Here is a 24,353-nt window from a genome sequence, read left to right on the forward strand (position 1 = left end):
ACATACATCATTTGAAGCATCATTAGCTCATTTTTGAATATTAAAAACCTCACTAATAATAAAAGGCACTTTAATAAAGTACACAAGTACTCCTTGTCAAGAGCCTTAGAAATTTTCTGTAAACAAAATTATAATCCATCAAAACCTACATTCTCCTCCAAGGTCAGAAACTGTCTACATGAATTAAAAAAATATTACACAATGCTTTGCTTTTAGAAGATAAACATATTAAACCCTGTTAAGCCCACAAAAGCTTTTTAAAATTAAAAAATGCTACAATTTCAGTAACATGTTTTAAAAACAAAAGGTTCAAGCAAGTTAGAGGAAGACATTTCTCCATATATTTCAATGCTTGTCTTTTTAAGGAAATAACTACATTTTAAAATGTTGTGCCTGCACAATGTAACTTATATACCAAACCACCAGGTTTGAAAAAGATTAACAAATGAGCATTCTCCATATAAATTAGAGGAGCTGTTAATCCTCTGTCGCAAATATTTCAACACTGTGCTTCTGATGCATTTTAAATAATACATATTTTACCTACCTTAGGTTTTTAGTTATGTCTAAAAGATCATATCCATGTTGAAGATGGACTATTCTACCTTCTAACCATGATTAAAGTAATGCAGAAAGGCTAAACTAACTCATGCACTCACACACACACTATCAGTTTATACTTTTTAGAATTGAATATATTAGCATCTTATATACTGATTGACAGCATACCTCCATCTTCAAGAGGTCTTTTTTGTCCTCCATAACTGTAATCATTTGAATTCACAGATGTTCCAGATTCATTTCCAATTTTTGCTGCAATCTGAAAGAAAAGCAAAGGCAAGCAAGTCAAGTCTTTTTTTTTTTTACTATGTTGTAAAAAGTAATGTGTCAAAGAATGATTTTTTTTACACTTGCTGTAACAGATACCTTACATCATACATTAATATGTTGTCAAGCATTAAATTACACTAAACACAAGTTGTCTAACTATGATTTTTGCTCTGGGAGGCCACCATTTGAAGATCAGGGCAAACCTTTATATTAAGAGAAGAACAACTGGTGTCAGCTTAACTGGAAGAATCAGACATTCAAGTCTTGATATACAACAGCAACCAATTATGTTATCAGAAGTTAGTGTGCTTGCTTGTGGCAGGCACAAACACGCAAGCAATTTCTTATAGAACCTCATACCATATAGAAGCTAACAGTGAATTGCTTGCTATTTTGCCCAAATGATTAATTTAAAGGGAACTGGCTTTTAAAACAATAGTGAGGGTGTCTGCCTAAAGTCAAAGTGCAGTGTTATAAATGCTCCTCCTTCTCCAAGGTGTAAACTGGCCCCAAGCCAGTGTATAGATACTTCATATAGTAATTGCAGTAAATCTTCCAAAGGTTAATGTCAGCGAAGATCTTTTTGAAATATCAAGCAGTACTGTGCATGTGCTTAGACCAGTGCTTGGATTTAGTATGGGATTGATGGTGGTTATAAACTGCAGTTGAACACTGACAAATTAAAACTCTGATTTGTAGATGCCCATGCCTGGAGACTTAGGTATACAGCCTATGCTACATTCTCCTTGAAAGAAGGGATGCAATTTCGGGGTATTCTTTGATCTAGCATTGTCACAAGAGGCACAGGGTAGCATGAGCGACACAAAGTGTCTTTTTAAAAGCTATAACTGTTCCTTGACATGGATAGTCTGACCATAGTGACCCATGCTCTGGTGACCCACTGACTGGGTTACTGTAATGCGCCGTGCATGGTTCTATCCCTTGAAGACAATCCAGAAACTTAAGTTAGGGCAGAATGTAGCTGCTCTCTCTCTCTTTACTGGACAGACGGAATGACACCACAGTGATTCTAAGAGTTATATTAGTGGTTTATTCACTTCAAAACACAATTCAAAGTGCTGATCTTTTCAACTCTAAGCAGCTCATCACCAAAATACCTAAAGGAACATATCCACCAATGCCAGGTTGCCAGGGTGTTTAGATCCTCCAAGGTGGGTTTTCAGTTCTATAACCAGGGCAATTTCCACTATGTGGCGCCATACCTTAGTTGTGCTGCGGTAAAGCCTTTGCTGTGGTGGCACTGCATACATGGAATGCTCTCCTAAGACTTATGATTGGAGCTCAAGCAATCATGATTTCAGCACCTGGTCAAAACATACCTATTTGCGTCCAGGTATTTTAATAAGTTGGTAATTGATCATCTCACTCTATTTTAACTGCCTTATTTGGTTTACCATTTTATTGTTGTATGGTGGATTGTTTATTTTATGTTCTCTACTCTACCTGAGAATCAATAGATAAAAGGTAGGTAATTAGCATTTTTAATGACTAAAATGAAATTAATTTAAGATCCTGTAAATCTGGGTTCTCCTGTTTTAAAAACAAGAGCTAAAGTCATATTTATTCACAACTAAATGTGTTCAGTGGAACTTTTTCCCATCTAATAGACCCCATTTGAGGAGAACTTACTTTTGAGCGTGTTTAGAATTGCATTATTTAATATCACAGCCGAAATGAAATACAACTTAATTGGCTCAGGCTTATATTTGAATGTTCCCTTCATCTCCTTCTCCCCTATGATTCTCTCTTTATTTTAGTTTGAAAGAAACAAGCCTAACAGTTCAAATCCCATCTCAAAGCAGAAAGAAATTACAGTACAATGTGAAAGACAAGTAGGGAGTGTGCAAACCCAAGAGTCTTGACAGAGTCATTTATGTAACTCTAAATTATGGCATGTTGCTGTATCTGATCCACCTCAGTGTGCTAGATTTGGGATAGGAATGAGTTACACATTATACTACTCCAAGCTGCCCTTAATCAAGAATTTTTTGTTGTTGTAAGCATGTATTAAAAGCACTCTCACAACCTTATTGTCTTGTCTTTAAAATGTACCAACACCTCATTTTCAAGATTATATCTTCAGCCACTAAGAAGATAACTAATCTAAAATAACAGCCATTCTGCATCTAAAAAAATGTGTAGAATGGTTCATCTATTAGTGTATATGAAAGAGTGCAGCTATAAAGAATCCACGTCTTTCTCTTTTAATAAACGAGTATATTCAGTCATCTATGAGGTAAGGTGGTAGTGTTGGGCCCTGAAAATTTAGCTTCATACTACAGTTTATAAATTATTTTGCCACTTCCTCTCCGTTAACAAAACTACACCAACAATTTACTGGATTCAGTACTATCCTCCTTGCCTTACCTCACCCACTTGCAAAGAAGAGGACTGTGATCCTGTCTTGCTAGAGCTTTCAGTTTGTATGAAACGTTTGAACAAAGATATTGGCAACTGCTGAAGGCAAAGAACTCTTAACCAAATGCTTCTTAATTCTCTTTGCTTTTATAAATTAGTAAGATATGTGGTTCCTAGATCAAACTTTTCTGAATTTGGGCTGGTTGTTACATCTAACTGGTCTAAGTAAGTTGCTAGGAAACAAGAAAGCTTAAGGCAACTAAATAAATGGAAGGGAAGCATAGTTGCTAAAAATGGCGGCAATTATCTTCAACAGTCAAGTAGGAAGCCAATTCTTTTTCCCCGACTGCCCCAAACCACACAACCAGGACAGACACTTCAGTCAGGACTAGTTGACTATTGTATTTCAAATAACCTCTTACAGAATCGAAAGGGAGTCCTTTTTCTGATTTAGAAAATGCTCTTATCTCACCTATACAGCAGGCGACTGAAAAAAATTAATCTAAAAACTTATGGGGTCATATAAAGTGATATAGAAACAACACCTTCTAATTATTATGTGAACAAGAGGAAAGTAAAGAGTGGACCAGCTACCTTATTAGGCAACAATTTCTATTTTATAAAAGAGGTGTTTCGGGTTTCTCCGTGTTGTGCGACTGTGTAAAAAAAATAAATTAGGGAAACCCTGAGCTGTGAGTAAAAGGGAGGACAAAAATATCCCAAGTAAAAAGGCGGAAACTCAAGTCATACAAGAGGCTGCCCCCCCCTTGAGTACGAGCGCTAATTCCTCCCTCATCCTGTGCAATGGAAACTATTCCATCAAACGATGAAAATCGCTACAAGTACAGGCATTGTACGCGGGGAAGGAAGGAGACGGTCCTCGTGGACGAAGAGCGAGCGAGGTGGAAGTTGGGGGAAATCAGAAATGCCGACCCACCCGCCTCTTTCTCTCTGGGTGCACGTAGAGAGGACGCCGCCATTACGGGAAGGCGGCTTGAGAGGGGGGGAAAAGGACCCCGAGGAAGAAATTCCCTCATAATCCGAGGGATGGTGTCTCTCAAATCTCACTTCCCTCCCTCGTTCCCGTGAGGCGCGAATGGAACCGAGGCGCCACAGGACTTTCTCTTTCCACCCCCTTTTTCTAGTCACTGAGGGAACTACGACGCCCCTGCCCGAAAAGTCCTCCCGAAGGCCCACGGAACAAAAAACCGCCTCAGCTCCTAACGGAGGGAGCGCCTCTGGCGGCCTACGGGACGGCGGCGGTGGTGGTGGGGCGTGCCCCGCTCGCCCTTGCGCAGGACGCCGAGCGACGGAGGGGCGAATTGGGCGGCCTGCTTGAAAAAGCCTGGCGGGCCAGGCCGGCCTGGGAAGCGGCACCCATTGCCCGGTGCCGACGATACACACCTGCCTAGCCCGTTGCAGCGCGTCTTTAAAAGCATCATTGACTGCCCCGCCACCTCCTCCGCCTCCCCCGGGCGCGCCCGAAGAAGGAGGGGGTACCGTAGAGTAATCCGCCATGTCCGCTTCGCCGCTTCCTACCGCGCTCTCTGCCTGCCAAGAAAGAAAGAAAATGGCGGCGGGCGGGAGCCTTTCACATTCCTGCGTCGCATCGTGTTCCACGAGAGGAGGGCGGGGGGGGGTGGGGAGGGGGAGGAGGCGCGCGGCAAAAGCTCGCGAGACGTCTATGAAAAGGGCATGAGATTTCAAGGCGGGAAGGTAAAAAAAGGGAGGGGGAAAGCTTTTGAAGAGGGAAAAGGGAGGAGATTATCGCGAGATGGGACGAATTACAGGCTGAGATTTGCAAATGTGGAAAGGGGAGGGGTTGCGTGCTCCCTTAGGGGGCGGGAGAGGCTCGCGCGATTTCTTCGCGAGCGTGGTGACGTTTTAAGCGGGGTGGGCGGCATTACATCTCGCGATAGGTTATCCCCAAAAGTCCTCCCTCTCGCGCGCTTTTTTTAAAACCCCTCCCCCGGGCGTTTTGACGTTTCTCCAGAGCCGGCGTGTTCGGACAATAGCGGAGGGGAGGCGGCGGCTCTGAGGGAGTTGCCGTCGCGTCTCTCGAGGAGCGCCGTCGTCGCGGCCTTAGCCTCTGGGCCTGCGAGTGAGTCTGTCAGGGCGGGTGGAGTGAGCGCGACGAGGGCCTGCCTCTCTCGAGGGGCAAGGCGCGTAAAGTAACGGGCTCGGGCCGCCGTTCGCGGTCGCCTTATATATAGCGACAAACCCAAGCAAAATTAGTGGGCCTGCGAAGCCCAGCTAAAGTTTTGATAAACGTTGTTAAAACGAAAGAGAAGCGCACGCCCCTGAAACAAGCATGTAAAGTCCCGGAGAAAACCATGAATGCTGATTTCGTATCTGCCCATAACGTTTATATTAAACCTTTTCCACCTGCTGTTCCCAAAAAACAAACACGTGTTTTTTTCCTCCAGGCGGTGATGTCTTAAATTTGGATGTGGCGGGGAGGGGAGGGGCAAATGTCTCGTGGGTTTCTGGTACTGATGCATAGGCCTCAGAAACACTCCAGGGACTAGATGCTATCTGTAAGTAATAACATGTCCTAAGGGGCTTGCATCCGATTCCCACCCCCAAATTCTGGGAACAGTAGCCTGTGGGTGCTAGAAACCGTAGCTCTGCAAGAGGGTGAACTGCAGTTCCCAGGATTCTTAAGAGGTGGGGATGTGCTTTTAAGTATATGGTGTGTATTTTCCATGCACCGTCTAATCTAATCCTTTCTAAATGCATTACAGTTATAGCATCTTGGACATTTTGGATCAGACAAACTCCTCGGGCTATATCCAACTGGAATCCATACTCCCCCCCCCCTTTGTGCTGGACTGAGGGTTGGGGGGACACATGTTTTGGGCGTGGTTTCTGCCTGCACAGTGATGCTGTGAAACTCCACTTTCAGCCTTTCAAATGTGCTGGTGGATTGAAGTCCCACTGGCAGAATCTCAGCAGTGCAGAGCCCACACAAGCTGACCCTATCGCTGCCACATAACAGCAAGCCCAATTTTGGCTTGAGCAGCTCCAGGCCAGTGCAGCAATCTGCCTGACTCCCTACCCTGGCTACCAAGTGTGTAGCAGGGCTGCAGGTACAACAGGGTCCCTGCTGCTCTCTAAAGTTCCACCAGGCAGTGAGGTGGGTTCAAGGGTTTAAATTGCTTGCAGAGTCTTAGGGCTCATCCACACTTACCTTTGTTCCACATTTCTAGGCACAGGTCCAGTCTTTCTAGGTCTTTTTTTCTTTTTGCTCCAGTGCTTACTCCAAAACTCCCTGCTCTTTGCTGCTAAACCAGATCAAACAGCAATCTGCAGAAAACCCATATTGCCATTTACTTCAATTTGGCAGTAAAGATCAGGTTTTCCTGGGGAAAGTGGCAGGTGGACCTGTGCCTAGAAAGTATGGAGCAAAAGGTAAGTGTGGATGAGCTCATACTTGGAAGTAAATTTGGTGAATTCAGTAAAGTCTGTTGATTACAAGGGCTCTATTCTGAGTATGACTTAATTGGAGACAATCCTTTATCTTAATCTGTGATCTTAAACTTGCATGTCTAGTTTAGTGTAGTGTTTTTAGACTGTTCTGTAGAATCTTAGGTTGATTGGAAACTTAACGATTCCTCAATAAGTTCAGTAATTGTGTACAACCTTTGCTGAAACACAGCTTGTCTGCTGTTGTTGATGTTCCTTTGCAATGTATGACTGCAGGGAAGTATGACACTGGTTCATAGATGACAACTGTGGGTCCCAAAGATACTGCTATGTGGAAAGTGCTTCTTCAGGATAGAAAAGTTTGAAAACCAAAATCCCATTGGCGTCAAAAACTTTCCAAAAAAGTATATATAGGATTGGGTTATATTATATGTTAAGCAGGGAGAAATAGGACCCAAAGAGCAGGGTCCATAGAAGAAGCAGTAACTTGCAGGTTAGATTTATATTTTTTGTAAGACATACAGTTACACTGTTTTCCTTTTTATCTGAAAGATTTACGTAGGGTTCACTAGGCAAGATTTAGCGAGTTAAGGGACTTAGTGTTGACACTTTAGCCTTGATATACGGTAAGTTGCACAATTCTCTCTTAATTCCTTGAACATAGTGATTAGTGGAAACAATGATATGGGGGTATTGTGCAGCTTTTTTTGCCTTCAAGCAGAGGAGACAGGCTCAATGCGACAGACATCCTCAAAATAATTCATAAAGTGTTTTTCTGGAATCCACTGCTCATCATAACATCTATTTTGAAGCTGTGAGCTTGCGGTGGGGGGCAAGAAATAGGAATGATCATGGGACAGCCAGAGAAGTTTCATTATCAGGAGTACGCCACAAATTGAAATCTGTAAGATATTCATTGACTTAGGTTCAAATTGCTGCTTGATATGAAAATAACATTGACCCTGGGCCAACCACTACCTCAACTGTATACCTACAACACATGATTAAGACTAAAGAGCAAGTGGCAAAGAAACTACACTGGACAAAGGGCGAGTTTAATGTAACAAAAACAACTACAGTATTTATTTTCCATAATGTTTCTAAACTGAAAACCTTGGGATGGTAAGATTTCTAGTATCTGTAAAGATTAATATTTGTTTAGTGACCTCTAGTGGGCATAGTCAGATGGTGCTCATATAAAACATCCAGAGTTTAAAACAGTTTTTCAAAATGTACTAATAAAATAGCTTGCAAGCATTTATTCACAATAAGAAGTTGGTTACATTTCATGCAATTTTCCCTGAAGCATAAACATGCTGGCAGTAACTGGTGAGAGTTGTAATTCAGCAACATCTAGAGTTCCATACGTTCTTGATCCTGCTTTACAGCTTAATTTAGAGGAGGAGGAGCACTAGATTGTGCACTAACTCATGAACTGCATGTAATCACATGAAGTTCATTATTTTGTGAAAGTGTTCTTGCCCCCAAACAAAGGGGACTAGACTCTTGGAATGGAGAGCTGCTTGGCTTTTTCCCTGCTATAACAACATAACCCATGCTAGGCCTTCGTTTAATATTCCTGCATTCCACAGGAGGTTTATTCGGGGGGAAGAATGAGAAGAAAAGCCTTTTGGAAAGAGCAACCATTGAATTATTTATAGTCGGATCTAGACAGGATTTTGTGGTAGCTGAACAGATGTTTCTGAGGCGAATCATCGGCAGTGCTTAAATCATTCTCTGTTTTTGTAAATAGATTTAGCCAAGGTAAAATCTTGAGGGAAGCAATATAGTTGTACAATTTGTAAATCTTTTTGAGGATTTGCAGTCAGGTGTGGTACAACTTGCAGTATCTTGGGCAAAGGGCTTCTTGCTGACTGCATCTAAATGGCTCATTTAATAAGCTTCTGTCAATTAGAATGGGGGTAGGCTGGGGGTAGGCAACACCCCTCACTACTTGTTTGCAAGGGAAAACACATTCTTGAGTTATGAATACAAATACTGAATATGGTAGTTCTGGGTTGTTATGAAATTATTTGTAACAGGTTCGAAGAAGGGCCTCTTGTGAGATATGGAGTGACACAGGAATATTAAAACTCAAAGACTTAAGCAACCACCTTTAGTTGTTTCTGATCTGACAAATTATGCTCAGAGCCATTTAGCTTTCTCTTTCTCTTTCTGTAGAGCTCCTAATGTGTGACATCATCTGGGAATTTTAGTTCAAAACATTTGTCGCTTCTGTCACCCAATTACCTGCCATGGATCTTCCTGCTGGTTAGGTTTAAGGAATCAAATCCAGTCTTTTCTTACTGGATTTTACAGCGCAAGAGAATTGGACTTCTAAGTCTTCTGTAAACTTTAACTTTAGCACTGTGAGTCATACTCCAATGTGTGGGTGGAGAAAAGCCCTTGAGAGTAAGTCTCTGGCATGGATACTTGGAAACACACTCCACCCCCCTGAAATATGTTGCATGTCTACAGCTGAAATTTGTGCTGTTCCTTTTTTGGTAAAGTTTTGATAGGAATAATTTTCTTATGCTCTACTTGGGATTAAATAGTGGGATAGACACTAAGTCGTGTTTTAAAGTACTTCTAGAAAGTAAATGAGAAAAGCTCTAATTATTCACTGGTATATTTTTGAGGATGTTTACCTTTTTCTCAACCCCATTACCCATGACATATTTTAATCTGCTGGACATGCATTGGCTGAATTTTGATGAAATGCTAAACTGATTCAGTACTTGTAGTATGGCCATAAGGTGGAGTTTTTGAGCTCTCATTCCAGATTAAAGCACAGTTTAGTGTCGTAGCCCCTTAGATACTGGTTAATCTTAACTATGATTAGTATACCTGAAGGAGCGTCTCCACCCCCATCATTCTGCCCGGACGCTGAGGTCCAGCGCCGAGGGCCTTCTGGCGGTTCCCTCATTGCGAGAAGCGAAGCTACAGGGAACCAGGCAGAGGGCCTTCGCGGTAGTGGCGCCCACTTGGTAGTGGCGCCCACCCTTCCAGCAGATGTCAAAGCGATAAACAACTACCTGACATTCAGAAGACATCTTAAGGCAGCCCTGTTCAGGGAAGTTTTTAACGTGTGATATTTTACTGTATTTTTGGTTTTTATGGAAGCCGCCCAGAGTGGCTGGGGAGGCCCAGCCAGATGGGCGGGGTATAAATAATAAATTATTATTATTATTATTATTATTATTATTATTATTAGTTGAAACAAGTCAGCTTCATAAACTACTGTATGAAGCTGGTTTGCCTGTGTTCAGATGACATGGGTAGCTGGAGGAAAAGTGTGGGAGCCTGAAGGCTGATGAGGCTTGTTCTCATAATGCTAAATGAAGTAGTTTCAAAATGTTGGTTGGCTTCCTTAAAAGTACGTGGCAAAAGATAGGCCAGGAAGAGGAAACTTTCTTGGGAGAAGTATTTTACAGTATGTCAAGCAGGAACCTGGAGAAAATGAGAGAAAATTCTTTGCTTTCAGAACAGAACCCTTGCACTCTGATCATGAATTCCATGCAGTTGTTGTGTCATGTTAATTTTCAGCTGCTTAGTGTTCAATATCCTTTGTGTGACATTGAACTGAGTGTCTGAGTAAAATTCTCCACTGATGTACAGTACACAAATAGCATGAGCAGCAACAGAACAGACACTTTTTCTATAAGCTTCAGTGCTCTTCTGTCTTTGCTCTCTATTAAGCCCATCACAAAAGTTGGTTTCTATGTTGGTCTTGCCAAAAACAAAGCCAGTGAAAGAATCTGACTAGAGCTTTTACTTGGCAACTGAAAGACAAGGAGAGGATGTTTACACAAAATATTCCCTGCTCAGTTCCAGAACATGATATCCTGAGTTCCTTTCTCACAAAAATAAACTGAGCAGATCAGGATCAGAGGAAACTTCACGTATTGCTGTGTGTAAGGATTGTGGTCAGGTAAGGTCCTGTTTTCCTTTAAGAGAGTTATTTACCTTTTAAGTTAGGTGGACAGAACATAGCCCCTGAAACAGCTGTCCAATATGTATCTGTTTCTGCCATAACCTTAAAATTGCCAGACTGTATGTAGAATGAACAACAGCCACCATTTGTGCTGTGGAAGCTGCTCATTCCAACTCCTTTCTGCTCTGGTCAAGCAGAGAAGTGTATAGGAAGAAGACTGTACTAGGATATGTTGAAGGCAGAAGAATGGGGCAGGATAATAGAACAGAGGGAAGCACCCATTAACTTTTATTTACATAGGTTGGCAAAGTAAGATAATAAGTTTTTTGTAAAATAAGTTCTTGTTGCCTCTCTCTTTGCATACAAAAACTATTCCTACCAATTCTTTACAGCAAGTTACAGCATGCTATATGATGCCTCACTATATACACTTCACCTTGCTTCTAGTAAAACCACCAGCCTTGGTTTTAAAGGCTAGATGTCCATCTAGACCAGGGACATCCAACTCCCAATAAACTGTGATCTACTCACAGTATAAAAAACCTGGCAGTGATCTACTCATTGTCGTTGGATGGACCAAAGTTGTTGAGCTTATTTTAGGAAACCACAGTTGTTCCCCCCCCTTGGGGGGGGAGATCACTGAGGGGCCAAATATCTACCAGGATCTATCAGGAACACCCTGTGATCTATCAGCAGATCACAATCTACCTGTTGAACATGCCTGATCTAGACCAATAGATAACTCAAATTCAATGTTGGAAATAAAAAGGAAAAAAAGGGCTTTACAAATAGAATTTTAAAAATATATTTAGAGTGACCTGTTATTTACTTTGAATTGTTCATGCTACTTGAACTGTTTCGGTTAATAGAATAGATCACATCATTTTGAAGCCATGTTGTAGAAAATAGAATAAGCTCTTCCCTAGGTCTTACCTTGCTATTAACAGGAATATATTATTCAAACAAGCTATAAATACACTTTCTGAAGAAAAGACCAGCTGTATTTTCATCTCATTTTATGGTTATATAACGTGTCAGAAACAGCAGCACAAATACCACCTCACATGTAAAAAAAGAAATATACACATTACTAATTTTAACTGCAAACATGTTTTTGATGGATATGTATGTTTTCTATTGGTAAACTGGTTTGACATAGGGACTTGAATCTATAAAAGAAAAAGAAAGCCAAAATGTCATTTAAGAAGTCACACACAGTTTCATGCCAACCCCACTTGCGGTGGCATCACTGCTTTTTGTTTTGCTTCACTTACACCTCTGTGGACTAAGTCAAGCAGAATTGTGAAATGGCTCATGAAATATTTCAGAGTTGGTATGAGGATAAGGACTCACCAACATGTAATGAGAATTGCTCCCCGTTTATTTCCATGAAGAACCTTCTGGTGTAGTGAGAAGTGATACAGTACTAGTGAAAGAAGAGGAATGTGTTATTTGGATTGCTTGTGTGTCCAAATTAACTACTAGAGTATGCTGTGTTCCAGAGCAAGGCAAAGGTTTCTGTGTGCACATCTATGCCCTTTCCATTCATATCTGACACACAGAGGACACAAGTGTCATTGTTGGCATGCCTGTTTTATTTTTGGTAAAAGGTTTCTAGGCCATCTTTCAGACAAAAGTTTCAAGGTAGCTAACCAAAAAATCAGTTGGCTTTAGTAGGATGATGTGGAGTAGGCAATCTACGAGGTATGAGAACTAAACAATTCAGAGGAAAACTATCTTGAGTTGCTCCTGAAGGCTAAAGAAAATGCTGCAACACAAATGTAATTTTGCTGGTGGTAGCCTATTCTACTTCCTCCCAATGTCTCTTGGCAGGCTTTCTCCCATCCTCATTCTTCCCCACCCGCTTCAAACATCCATCCATTCCCTTATTTGGACAGCTGTATATGAGAAACTTCATATAATTTCAGCTGTTGCACTTCAGTAGAATTTATCGGGAATGGAATGCTGACTGTCTGTTGGGGTGTGCGGAAGAAAACTGGGAGGGAAGAGAAATGCAATGGGGAGTGCTGAACAGGATCACTCTACACTGCATCTCTTTGTTGCATACCTTACATGCATTTCTTCAAATTATAAGAAAGCTGCAAGGGAGCTGGGCAAAGGGAGGGATAAATTCCCCCAAGGACACCCCCCAGGCCCTTTGTAATCAGGACTGAATGAGCAAACCGTCTCTTGGCATGGAGCAGCTGTTGAGGGCAGGTTCCAAACTCTCTCTTGGAATTCCGAACATTGGTAGAAAGAAATTCTAGTCTTGATGTCAATGGCAGTTCTATTATGAGAAATTTAAAGGCAAAAAGATAATGCCTTCATGGATGTTCCAAGGCTCTCCTACCCCGAGTCTTGGAAAATGATTGATTGTACTGTGCTATTCCCCATGTCGCCTATAATGCGTAGGTTCTGAGAATACAGGCTGGTTTTAAAGGTATCAGAATCCACCGCTTACTAGAATAAGCAAACAAACATAAACTAGAATGCTTGAATTTCACTCCAGTGTGAAATCAATGTAACAAACAGATTATTTTAACTGCTTGCAAGCAAAAAAGGCAAGCAAAAAAGTCTGGATAGAGAATATGTGGTTGGGTTCTCCATTAACAGTCATGCGAACTGGCTCTCTGGGAAAGAGAAGAGTGAAACTATAATACATAATTTAAATCATGGTCTTTTGTAAGTCATACTTACTGCGATCTAAGGTTAACTGAAAAGCAACTATTAGCCTTTATTTACTTTTATATTTTCCCTAAAACAATTGAAATTGGTTCTTGTTGCTTCTGCTGTTTCAGCTACCTGATTGTACTATCCACCTATATATTGGTGCCACCTGCAACTAAAATGACTGCAAAAAACTGACAGGTTGCTTTTTGTACCCTACTCTGTGCTAGGCTCCCCCCCCCCAACATTTGACATTCCATGAGGAAAGCAAATTCACGCAAAGGCTTAATCTATTTTGTATCTGTCACTCGTGCCTAGAGGGTAGCATGGAAAGTGACTGGTGCTGCGAGGCAATCAATCATTCAGTTGTGTTGCTGCTAGAGAAGCACTTGCATTTTGCTTTTATAGGCTGAATGTGAAGAAATCAAAACCAATGTACTGGGAGCAGGAGACATGGCCTGTGTTTTATAAGATCTTTGCTTTCCCATAATTTTTGTTGTTAATTGCATGCCATCTCTATCCTGTTAACCGATTCCTCACAACTAAGAAATCAGGGTGTTGTTGTTGTTTTTTATCTAACAGTTTCGTTTTTCACACTTATTACTTTATCACAGCGTGCAAAATTTGACCAGTGTCTGAAATACATAGGTCCATATACAAAAGGAAAGTGGGGGTTAAGGTTTTTCCTCCCCTATCAGCAATTCATTCAGATTCAGAGGGAGAAGGACATTGAACAGTTAACTGCAGAAAGGGAACACTGCAGAGTTTTGGCTGTAGTTAGCTTGGGAAGTGACGTCTTACAGCATTTGCTGTTCTAGAAAGAGCACAGACACGTAGTATAATTGGGAGGGCTCTGGGTGGCAGTGTCTCTACCACTGTGTATATTTATCTGTATGAAACGACCAAGGAGGGGAGAATGTAATAAGCAGTCTGCCCGCTGCTTACTAAAACTGCTGCTCTTGTGACTTCTGTTAACGCTTTTCCAGCAACATCGCAAGCTGAGAAACTGGACGCTGTTATATAGAAGGAAATAAACTTTGTGAAGGTTCAGTATGGGAAAGGATTATTATTCCGTTCTTGGGATCGAAAAGGGAGCATCTGATGAAGACATAAAGAAAGCTTACAGAAAACAAGCCCTTAAATGGCATCCAGATAAGAACAAATCTCCCCACGCAGAAGAAAAATTCAAAGAGATTGCAGAAGCTTATGAGGTGCTGAGTGATCCCCAAAAAAGAGAAATTTATGATCAGTATGGAGAAGAAGGTAAAAGAATTTTATGTACAGTAGTTTTAGCTTAAAATAGAAAGCTTTTTTTTAAATGTCAGATGCAGTGAGACAGTTTTTAAGAAGCAGGTTTGAGCAATTAGATGTAGTAACATAGTTTGAGGATTCAAGTCTTGCTTGAGAGTCTAATACTTCTATGGAATGTTCTAATTTAGGTTATTTTCTATGTGAATCTATTTGATTCATCTGTCAAACATGTTAGTAGATACTGTTTAATTTATGTTACAAAAACTTTGCAATAGTGTGCTGAGTTTGTCTCACTCTTCCAAGGTAGCATAAATTATACGGGTATAGTTTTATTAAAATAAGCTTTTATTAAAAATGGCCCTTCTCAGTCAGGGTCCAGGTGTCCAGACTCCAGCCAATATTGGCATCTTGCCTGGAAAGGAAAGAATTTGTCTGATGTCATGAAATACTAGGACAAGTTTTCAGCTTAATTGTAAACAGTGCTAAAGTGCCAAGGGAATGAGGCCCAGAAGCAGTGTGTTTAGCTTAAAACGATTATGTTAAAATAATTTAGTTTAGATGGATTCTTATAACTTTTGGAACTGGGTTGCTACCTTTATGGTTCAAAATCTTGTTCAAATGCTGACCTAAGCTGGCTTCATTACAATAATATACTCCCTCACTTTATGATGGTCTATTGAAAACATGTGAACACTTAATTGATGAGCTCTTGATGATGATTGCTCTGAGAAGTTTGAATTCATCACAAATCTACACTTTTCTATAAATGCTGGTTCTACTTGAAGTTTTAATACTGCAGCTCCAGGATCACTGTTTCTCTTGTAGTCATTGGACTTCTGTGAGGCTATTGAAAACATGTGAACACTTAATTGATGAGCTCTTGATGATGATTGCTCTGAGAAGTTTGAATTCATCACAAATCTACACTTTTCTATAAATGCTGGTTCTACTTGAAGTTTTAATACTGCAGCTCCAGGATCACTGTTTCTCTTGTAGTCATTGGACTTCTGTGAGGCTTTGAAACAAATGGGTTCCTTATTCTTAGTCAAGGATCAGCATTCTTTAGGCATTCACATGTTCTTTATTCCCCTTTTCATTCCTACATTCTTTTCCTAATTATACCAGTGTGTGTGTGTCTGCTTCTTTCCCAGCCAACATCAGCATGGATTTTCTACTCGTCCTGTGAGAAATTAAAATGAAAGGAATAGAAGCAGCTGTCACCGAACATAAAATCAGGCCTAATATTTCTGTGTAACACATAGATATTTAATAAGCTTATAAAGCTTTAAATCTTGGTGAATGCAGCAGCTTTACTGCTGCCCAGGATATGGGCAGACTGTGGGTCCAGAGCCCCTTTTTATAGCCATGGGACCCGGTGTCCTTTCAGCAAAACCTATCCATTATCTATTCTAGGAAGTGTCATTCCGCTAAGCACATGGTATGGTTTGTCAGCCCGCTTGGCATTAGTACTACATCTGTATATGATCATCATGCTCATCATAGCTAAGAGACTAGGTTTAGCCTGAAAAGCCATTTTAGCAACCTATTTTTATTTACTGAATATTTTCTAAGCTTGGAGAAAAGACTTGATTTTTGTTTTCATGGTTCTAAGTCAACACAAATAAGATTTTTGAAAGTAGAGTTTTAAAACCTTTCTAGAGATTTGTATTCTTACATTTTTGAATCCCACCCTAATGTAAATTTGATTAAAATCCATGACAGCATAATTTCTCTCCTAACTTTGGGTACTACATCCCCAACTTGAAAACATTCATGTTCTTTTCTATTCATTCTCATTCTCTCTCTCTCTCTCTCTCTCTCTCTCTCTCTCTCTCTCTCTCTCACTCACACACACACACACACACACACACACACACTACCAAGCAGCAGATGACAATTAGAACCAAAGAGTATAGAGTTATGGCCCACAGCCTTCTCATGCAGAGTCTGCTTAGGTGTTTTGAAGATAGACTAGAAAGCTAAGAAACTGTTTAAATTTAGGATGGCTGCGTAGGTGTAATTAATCACAGAGTGTAGGTGGGTGCCATAACGTTGGAAGAAATGGCAGGCTTGAAATAGCTGAGGTAACTGTCAGCATGAGTGTGATAGCATAACTTCATAAGATCTCTTTATAAATATCACTTTGCGTAGCTTGCAGTACTTTAGCATTTTCTAATTTCTAAGTCTATTCAAAACTTAGAAGTAGGTCCAATTAAACTCAGCTGGGCTTCCAAATAAATGCATGTAAGATTGGGCTGTGTTATATTTGATGTGTGGCCCAATCCAATGGTTGCTTCCTCAAAGTAGACCCTACTGAATACAGTACTCTAAAGTAAGTCCCATCGTTAAATGTATACATGATTATAGTTGGAGATTGTGCCTTGCATTTCTAAACCAGTATAATAATAATAATTTTATTATTGTACCCCACCCATCTGACTGGGTTGCCCCAGCCACTCTGGGTGGCTTCCAACATGTATAAAAACATAATAAAACATTACACATTAAAAGGCTTGCCTATAATGGGCTACCTTTCACTATTTTCTAAGGGTTATATAGTTACTCATCTCCTTGACAACTGATGGGAGGGTGTTCCACAGGGTGGGTGCCACTACAGAGAAGGCCCTCTGCCTGGTTCCCTGTATTTAAGGTTGGCATTGTTAAACTTATTTGTACCCTTTTGTAGGACTGAAAGGAGGAACTGGAGGGCCAGATGGGCAAGGTGGTACTTTCCGGTACTCCTTTCATGGAGACCCACATGCCACATTTGCAGCATTTTTTGGTGGTGCCAATCCTTTTGAGATCTTCTTTGGAAGAAGGATGCCTGGTGGCAGAGACACTGAAGACATGGAAGTGGATGGAGATCCGTTTGGTTCCTTTACTTCTTTCAATATGAATGGATTCCCAAGGGAAAGAAACACTGTTGGTAGCCAACCCCGTCGTAAGCAAGATCCCCCTATTGTTCATGAACTCAAGGTATCACTGGAAGAGATTTACCATGGATGCACAAAAAGAATGAGAATTTCCCGAAAACGGCTCAACCCAGATGGTAGAAGTGTCAGAACGGAGGATAAAATCCTCACTATTGATATCAAGAGAGGATGGAAAGAGGGCACCAAAATTACATTCCCCAAAGAAGGCGATGAAACACCTAGCACTATACCAGCTGATATTGTGTTTGTTATTAAAGATAAAATACATCCTCACTTCAAGAGGGATGGTTCAAATATTGTCTATCCAGTCAAGATCAGCTTACGAGAGGTAAGTACCTTGTTATGCTTTGGAATGGTATTATTAAAACTTCATGCCATCTGTGCTTCAAACTTGTTCACATTGTTTTACAGTCAAAGCTGAGTTGAACTTGATAATAGCCCATAGATCAGGCTTCCTAAAACTTGGCCTGCCAGATGTTTTTGGCCTACAACTCCCATGATCCCTAGCTAGTAGGACCAGTGGTCAGGGATGATGGGAATTATAGTCTCATAACATCTGGAGGGCCGAGTTTAAGGAAGCCTGCCATAGATGATGTTGTTTGATAAATATGTAGACACCCAGATAATGGGCGTGATTCACCTAACGAGTCCTGTCAGCGCAAGCGCTGCAGAAGAACTTCCACTTGCACAATGGGGCTTTCCCCTCACCACACCCCAGTGCCCCTTCCAACCAGCATGCCCCAAAATCGACTCCGGGGGAGTGTTGGGAGAACTCCCAGAGCAGCACCCAGGGAGGAGGAGAGGAGGATAGTTCCATCTGGCAAGCTGCAGTTGCTTGCATTGATGGCACATCCACCATGGTGTAACACTGGATTCCACCCACTGTGTTGAATAGTTCAGCACCGTTTGGAAGAAGGATGACTGCTATTCTTTGACTGTAGCATGTCATAACAGAGTGTGGGATAAAATATCCAAAGCTAACACTGTACTTCATAATTCTGGTTGCTGCTTGTGCCATCTCTTACTTCCCCCTCATTGCCATTTTATGTTCAATTCTGGTTTGAATCCAATGCTAGTCCAACTTGGAGTAGACCCACTGAAGTTAATGGATCTGGCTAACTCAGGTTCATTTACTTCAATTGATCTGCTCTGAGTAGGGCTAGTACTGGGCACAACTCTCTGCCTGCAACAAAAGTTAGCCATGTACTCAGCTGAGCCTTCCTTTTAACTGGCTGGGATGTTTTCTGATTCTATTCAGTGGCTCTTTTCAGTATGAGGATGTGGCATCGCTCTGCAGCGTGATAGAAAATGTGTTGGTCTAAAAGGTTATTGGAACACAAATACATAAACCCAAAACAGACTCATGAGCAAAACTCCCACCAGAATGCCTCGGGGGGGGGGAGGGGGAGAGAAAGCACCCACCTGCACTCTAATAAAGTTGCAGATTTTTAAAAACAGCAGAGAAATCACTGCTATGTGAACAACATGATCTGCTTTGCTTCTAATTTTGTAGCAATTGAGTAGTTGGATACAAAATGGTGCAGTTATGCAAACCAAAACTTGGCCAATGTAAGCAAGAGTAAACTTAGCTGAGATGGCATGAGTTTAATTTTAAACCAATGCTTTTATATAAATGGGTGTTAAATTGATGTATATGTACATTATGTTGCAGTTAGAGCTAAACAAGCTAAATGAAATAGAACAAAACAAAACTAAATAGCGCTATGAGCTATGCCTTATAACAATATTACAGATACCATGTAAATACCTCTCTATAGTGAATCTAAGCAACTAATATTTTGCTAATTTTATTTTGAATACAGCTTAGGCCAGGCTTTGGTTTTTTTTTTTTCAAGTACAATTAGTTAGAGAGTCTGACATTCCTAATAGGTTGGCTGACAGTGGTTTACTAGGATTCTTACATAAACACTGAATTCCGTGCATGTAGGACTCTTTCATTTTTGTCCATGGGTTGCAAAACGAGTGTAGTGCACTTATGCTTTGCATGAATAGATCAAGGATAGGCAACATGATGCCCTCTGTATTTGGAACTAAAACTCCCACCCACCCCATCCACTGTAACCACTGATAACGAATAAAGCAAGTTGTAGACAGCATTATCTGAAGGGCACCATGTTACCTACATCTGGCATGGATGGTTCCTACCTGAAGGAGAAGATTAATGGTGTCCAGTAGTGACCAGTGGGGCTGGATTGCTAACCTGACTTGCCAACACCAGGAAGTCACTGCTGGTTAGCAAGAGGAGGAGTGGCAAAGCAGCAGGGAGCTTGGTATGGGTGCAGCCAATCTGCCTTTGCACTACACAGAGGTCCCCATTGCCTTGCCCCTCTCCCTCTTGGTAATGGGCAGCAATGCATGACCTTGGGAAACTAGGTCAGCAAAGCAGCTCCACCGGCCACTGCCCTGCCAACCACTACTGGTAGTGCTTATATGCACAAGAAGCTCTATGTAAAGCAGGGATGGAGAGCCTGTAACCCTCCAGATGTTGTTGGATGCCAAATCCCATAATCCTGAGCCAGCAATGTCATTGGTCATATGGGAGTGGTCACAGGTTAGCCACTTCTGTTCCATGTAGTGGGAACTGTTCAGCTATGTTTGCTTATTGTTTTCCATTTACAAAACCATTTATAGTTATGAACTGCATACATAGGATTGTGCTGTAAGAATTTGGGCTACACATTAATTATTTGTATAAGATTCAATCTCTGCTTCTGAAAATTACACCCTAGGCTTTACTTGAGAATACGTTTACTTGTAGTGTTTCTAGCATTACCAATACACCCAACACAGAGTAACAGTATAGGATGTATAATACTGTAACTGTATTTCTAAGCTATATTTCATAGATACTTATCTTTCTTTAAGTGCTTTACAAAAAAAATGTCCTGCTGCTTCTGATTTGGCTTTTTAAACTTATTTTTTAGGCCTTGTGTGGCACCTCAATCAATGTACCAACAATAGAAGGTCGAACCATACCTATGACAGTAAATGAAGTTGTAAAACCTGGAATGAGAAGAAGAATTATAGGATATGGCTTACCATTTCCCAAAAATCCCGACCAACGAGGTGACTTGATTATAGAATTTGAAGTAACCTTTCCAGACAGTATAGCTCCAGCATCAAAAGAAGTACTCAGGAGAAATCTTCCTGTTTCATAAAACAACATACTTTTTTGAACTTGTTCCAAAAGGACACTGAAAATTGAAGAGTTGAGGTTTATGCTGTAAAAGTGCAATCTATAACTGTGGAACTTAACTTTTTTGTGTGTGGATTGGGGAGAGAGTTATGCAGTGCTGCATGAGAATAGGAGGCAAAAGTACAAAATACTTGCAATCAAGTATGAAGCTAAAACCATTTGCTGTGTATTGGATTTTCCTTTTCAAAAAGTTTTATCCAGTATTTGCTTATAAGTAAGATGTATTTTTGTGTGTGTGAGGGGGGCACTTCTGTGCATATCTCATATGCACAGAATCATGAAGTGCTTGAGTTTTAAAGCACTTTATTTCAGATATTTCTTTATCATCTATGTGAGATTATTATATTGCAGGATCAGAAATGGGAATTCGTAGTATGAATCTATGTAACGTTTGCAATATTTATGTTGTGTATATGCCAATTCGCTATGTTTACATTGCACACAGCAGAAGGCAGGAAATCTCACTTGAAATGTTCATGAGCCCGAAGGGCAAGTTTTTTTTCTGCATTATTTTTGGATTCCTTTCCTCAGTATTCTACAGATGCTTGCCTAACAGAAAATTATATGTGCCATTCCACAGTCATACATATATGTACCATGCCATGAACATGCTCCAAACCAGAGCATAAGGTGGGTGACTCAGTAGTTGCCAAATATTCAGGGTCTAACCCCTACCCTACATTTACGCAGCCTCCACTCCTATCCAGCCCAGGCCAAGAGACTCCCAGACTTCACCTGACGTTCCTAAGATTCCAAGTGAACAAGGGTCAAAGCAATACCCTCTGCTGTCTGACCTTATTCTAAAAACACAGTACCTGGTAGGGAACTAAGCAGTCAAGTATTGGATTTAGTACCAAGGCATTACCTAAATAAAGCTCACGCACACAAACAAAATTCCAAAAGGAGGTACATTTATTTGATAAAAGAAAACATTAGTGAGAACAAATATATTTGGGCAATTATGTCAGATCAAACAAACTGTGCTAAACCAGCCAGTTCTGCACATATCAATAAAATCATTGGCTTCGCAGGGACAAAAGCATACAACACAGAGCAAGGTAATCCAAATATGATCCGAAGGTGGGATGTTCCCTGCCAAAAGTAAGGGCCTGCTTTCTTCTAAAAGGCATAGCGACCTAGGTAAATCTTATTAACCTGTAAAAAGGCCTCAAGACTTTCTGGCACTTTAGGCCACATGCTTTCCCACCAAACCCAGCTCAAGCAACCATTCCAGTCAACAAGCTCACAGCTGATTTACCACATTTCCATATGGAAAAAATGTGATAGCAGTTGCTTTAATGTCCATTAAAACATATGTCCAAATTATGGAACCTGCCTGCTGAGAGAGCGAATCTATATAGAAGGGTTATCTGAACAAATGTCAAGGGAATGGGCCTATTTCAAGCACACTAACTTCATAATCTTGCACAGTTTAAGCCCCTTGAAACTTCTGTGGTCAGTAAATTAGTAGTACTCGATCCCACTTAAAAAGTTGTAAGCTTGTTCTGAATTATCTAAATGAAGGGAAGAAAATGCTCTCAATTATAGTTTTCTAAAAGAAAAGAAAAAGAATCTATAGGGCTGGTACCCTTGGATGGCAAAAATTAACAAGTAAACATCCTTTTAGCATTTGTCTTTAAACTTGCTGCAATATGTTAACATCTGAAAGTCATATTCTTTAAAGAAAATAAATGATTTCATGTACATACAAATGTGCTAGGTAGCTGCACTGTTAACCAACAGGGTAATTAACAATTTTGTATGCTTTTATGTAGAAAATTAATTATGACACCCATTCCCTAAGCAGTAGCCATCTATAATGCAGAATAGTTATAAGGGGTGGCATTCTAGAAACTACCCATTTGAATGAATTGGCAACATTTAATAAGATTTTATACATGAGATATGAAGAAATGTGTGCATTCTGAAAGTAGAAGGATCCAGAACTTGCACTCGTGACACTAGCACTCATGACACTAAAAGTGAGAAAGTAGAAAATGGCTGCTTCATCCTTATGCACATTGTTTATGCATTTACATATCTTTCATGATCTGTATTGCATTTATATGTTTTTTAATTAAATATATTGTTTCTAACTTGTGTTTTCTATTTTTGTAATTTCAACTGAGTTGAGTGCGTGAGAGCAAATGCATGTAATTATTATTTATCTATTACTTTATTGAATTTATATCCTGCTCTTGCTTCCCAGGGTAGCAGACAACAAGGGATAAATAGAAATAATGTTAAAAACAATTCCAATATAGATGCAGACTGGGAAGGAAATCAACTTAAATGACTTTCCTTATGTGCCCAAACCGAACAAGGATGACATCTGGTTAATACTTAAAGGGATAGAATTCAGAAGGGTAGATGCCACAATGATAAAGGCCCAATTCCTATTGGGTGGAACAGAGCTCCTGTTTAATGGTATCTGCAGGAGGCCCTCACCTGCTAAGCACAGTGACTGACTGTGTGTACAAGGGATGAGATGGCCTTTCAGGTATCCTAGTCTCAAGCTGTGTAGGGCTTTATACAGCAAAACCCAGCACATTGTACTTAGACCAGAGCTTAATTGGCAGCTACTACAATTCTTTCAACAGTGGAGTAACGTTTTAGCAATACCTTGCTCCAGTGTGCAGCCAATCTGCCACCTTTTGCAACAGCTGCACCTTCTGGGCTAACCTCAAGGGCAGCCCCACATCAAGCATATTGCAGTAATCATGCCAGGAGATTACCAGCACACAGACCACGGTGGTCAGGCTACTGCAGTCCAGGAACAGCAGGAGCTGTCTTACTAGCCAAAGCTGGTGAAAGGTGCCCCTAGCCACAAGGCCACCTAGGTCTCTAAGCATCCAATATGGATCCAGAAACACCTCCAGACTATGAACCTCCTTCAGGGGAAGTACAACCCCATCAAAAGCAGGCAATCACCCAGTTATCTAGACCCAGAAACCGCTCAGCCAGCTCACTAGAATCCAGGCACTGGTCCAGGGCTCTCAGGTGGGTATCATTGCCATTCTAAGAGAACAAGGTGAGCTCCAGCACCTCTTTTTATAGAAAAATAGCACTGCCTGTAGTACAACTGCCAGGGACCTGGAAGAATAACCTAATGCTATTATCTGAAAGCAGCTTTGAAAATGGGATCCGAACCACTGTAAAACAGTGCCTCTAATAGCCATCTCACATAGTCAGCTCAGAAAGATACCAAGGTCAATGGTGTCAAAAACCGCTGAAAGATCAAGTAAGAATAGGCTTTTGATACATTGACCATGGTATCTTAAGCCAACTTTGAAAGATAGGTTATAGGGTTGTACTCCCCTGTCCTTTTCCTGATAAAGATCCATCGGGGAAGCCAAAGCTGATTGAGTCCCATAACCGTCCTGCACCCAGACTGAAATGGGTCAAGATAATCTGTTTCATCCAAAAGTACTTACAATTGATGCACAACAACTCTCTGAATCATCTTTTCTAAGAAGAGGATGGACAGCATGCAACTGGATTTGAGTTGTCAAAAACCAATGGCTATTTAAGAGTTTGTTTAGTAACAAACTATAGCTGCAATATTAGGACTGCAATCTTATGTACACTTGAGAGTAAATACGCTTTTCAACATTCAGTAGTAACACCCTCCCCTTTTCATATGTTAAAGTTTAACAATAAAATAGCTCAGAATCCAAGAGAAAAGTAGATATAAGTAATAGTACAATCTCTAGAA

The 24,353-nt window shown here is 40.7% G+C and overlaps 2 protein-coding genes and 1 long non-coding RNA gene across 6 annotated transcripts in view; 1 reads left to right on the forward strand and 2 right to left on the reverse strand.

Moving 5' to 3' along the window:
* Positions 1-4,833, reverse strand: part of FUBP1 (far upstream element binding protein 1) — a 30,161-nt gene extending 25,328 nt beyond the window's left edge. Inside the window, 2 exon segments of the mRNA XM_081914184.1 lie at positions 730-820; positions 4,615-4,833. Of these exon segments, the coding sequence (XP_081770310.1) occupies positions 730-820; positions 4,615-4,728 (205 nt within the window). The 5' untranslated portion in view covers positions 4,729-4,833.
* A 328-nt stretch (positions 4,834-5,161) lies between these two features.
* DNAJB4 (DnaJ heat shock protein family (Hsp40) member B4) lies at positions 5,162-22,734 on the forward strand. 4 transcript variants are annotated; one of them, XM_081914285.1, is made up of 5 exons: positions 5,168-5,311; positions 5,955-6,047; positions 14,224-14,500; positions 17,175-17,749; positions 20,367-22,734. In XM_081914285.1, exons 3-5 carry the CDS (start codon positions 14,290-14,292, stop codon positions 20,598-20,600), a joined length of 1,020 nt encoding a protein of 339 aa, XP_081770411.1. In that variant the 5' UTR covers positions 5,168-5,311; positions 5,955-6,047; positions 14,224-14,289; the 3' UTR covers positions 20,601-22,734. The 4 variants fall into 4 exon arrangements, with proteins under 4 accessions (XP_081770410.1, XP_081770411.1, XP_081770413.1 ...); XM_081914284.1 differs by lacking the exon at positions 5,955-6,047 and having other exon boundaries at positions 5,162-5,311; XM_081914287.1 differs by lacking the exons at positions 5,168-5,311; positions 5,955-6,047 and adding an exon at positions 5,342-5,523.
* Positions 11,374-11,992, reverse strand: LOC309371575. Its single transcript, XR_014169214.1, has 2 exons — positions 11,924-11,992; positions 11,374-11,739 (listed from the first exon to the last, which is right to left on the reverse strand). It is a non-coding gene; the product is annotated as an uncharacterized lncRNA (long non-coding RNA).
* Positions 22,735-24,353: the final 1,619 nt, after the last annotated feature.

The sequence above is a fragment of the Podarcis melisellensis genome (assembly GCF_964234715.1).
Source record: "Podarcis melisellensis genome assembly, chromosome: 6".
In the NCBI taxonomy this organism is placed as follows: Eukaryota; Metazoa; Chordata; class Lepidosauria; order Squamata; family Lacertidae; genus Podarcis; species Podarcis melisellensis.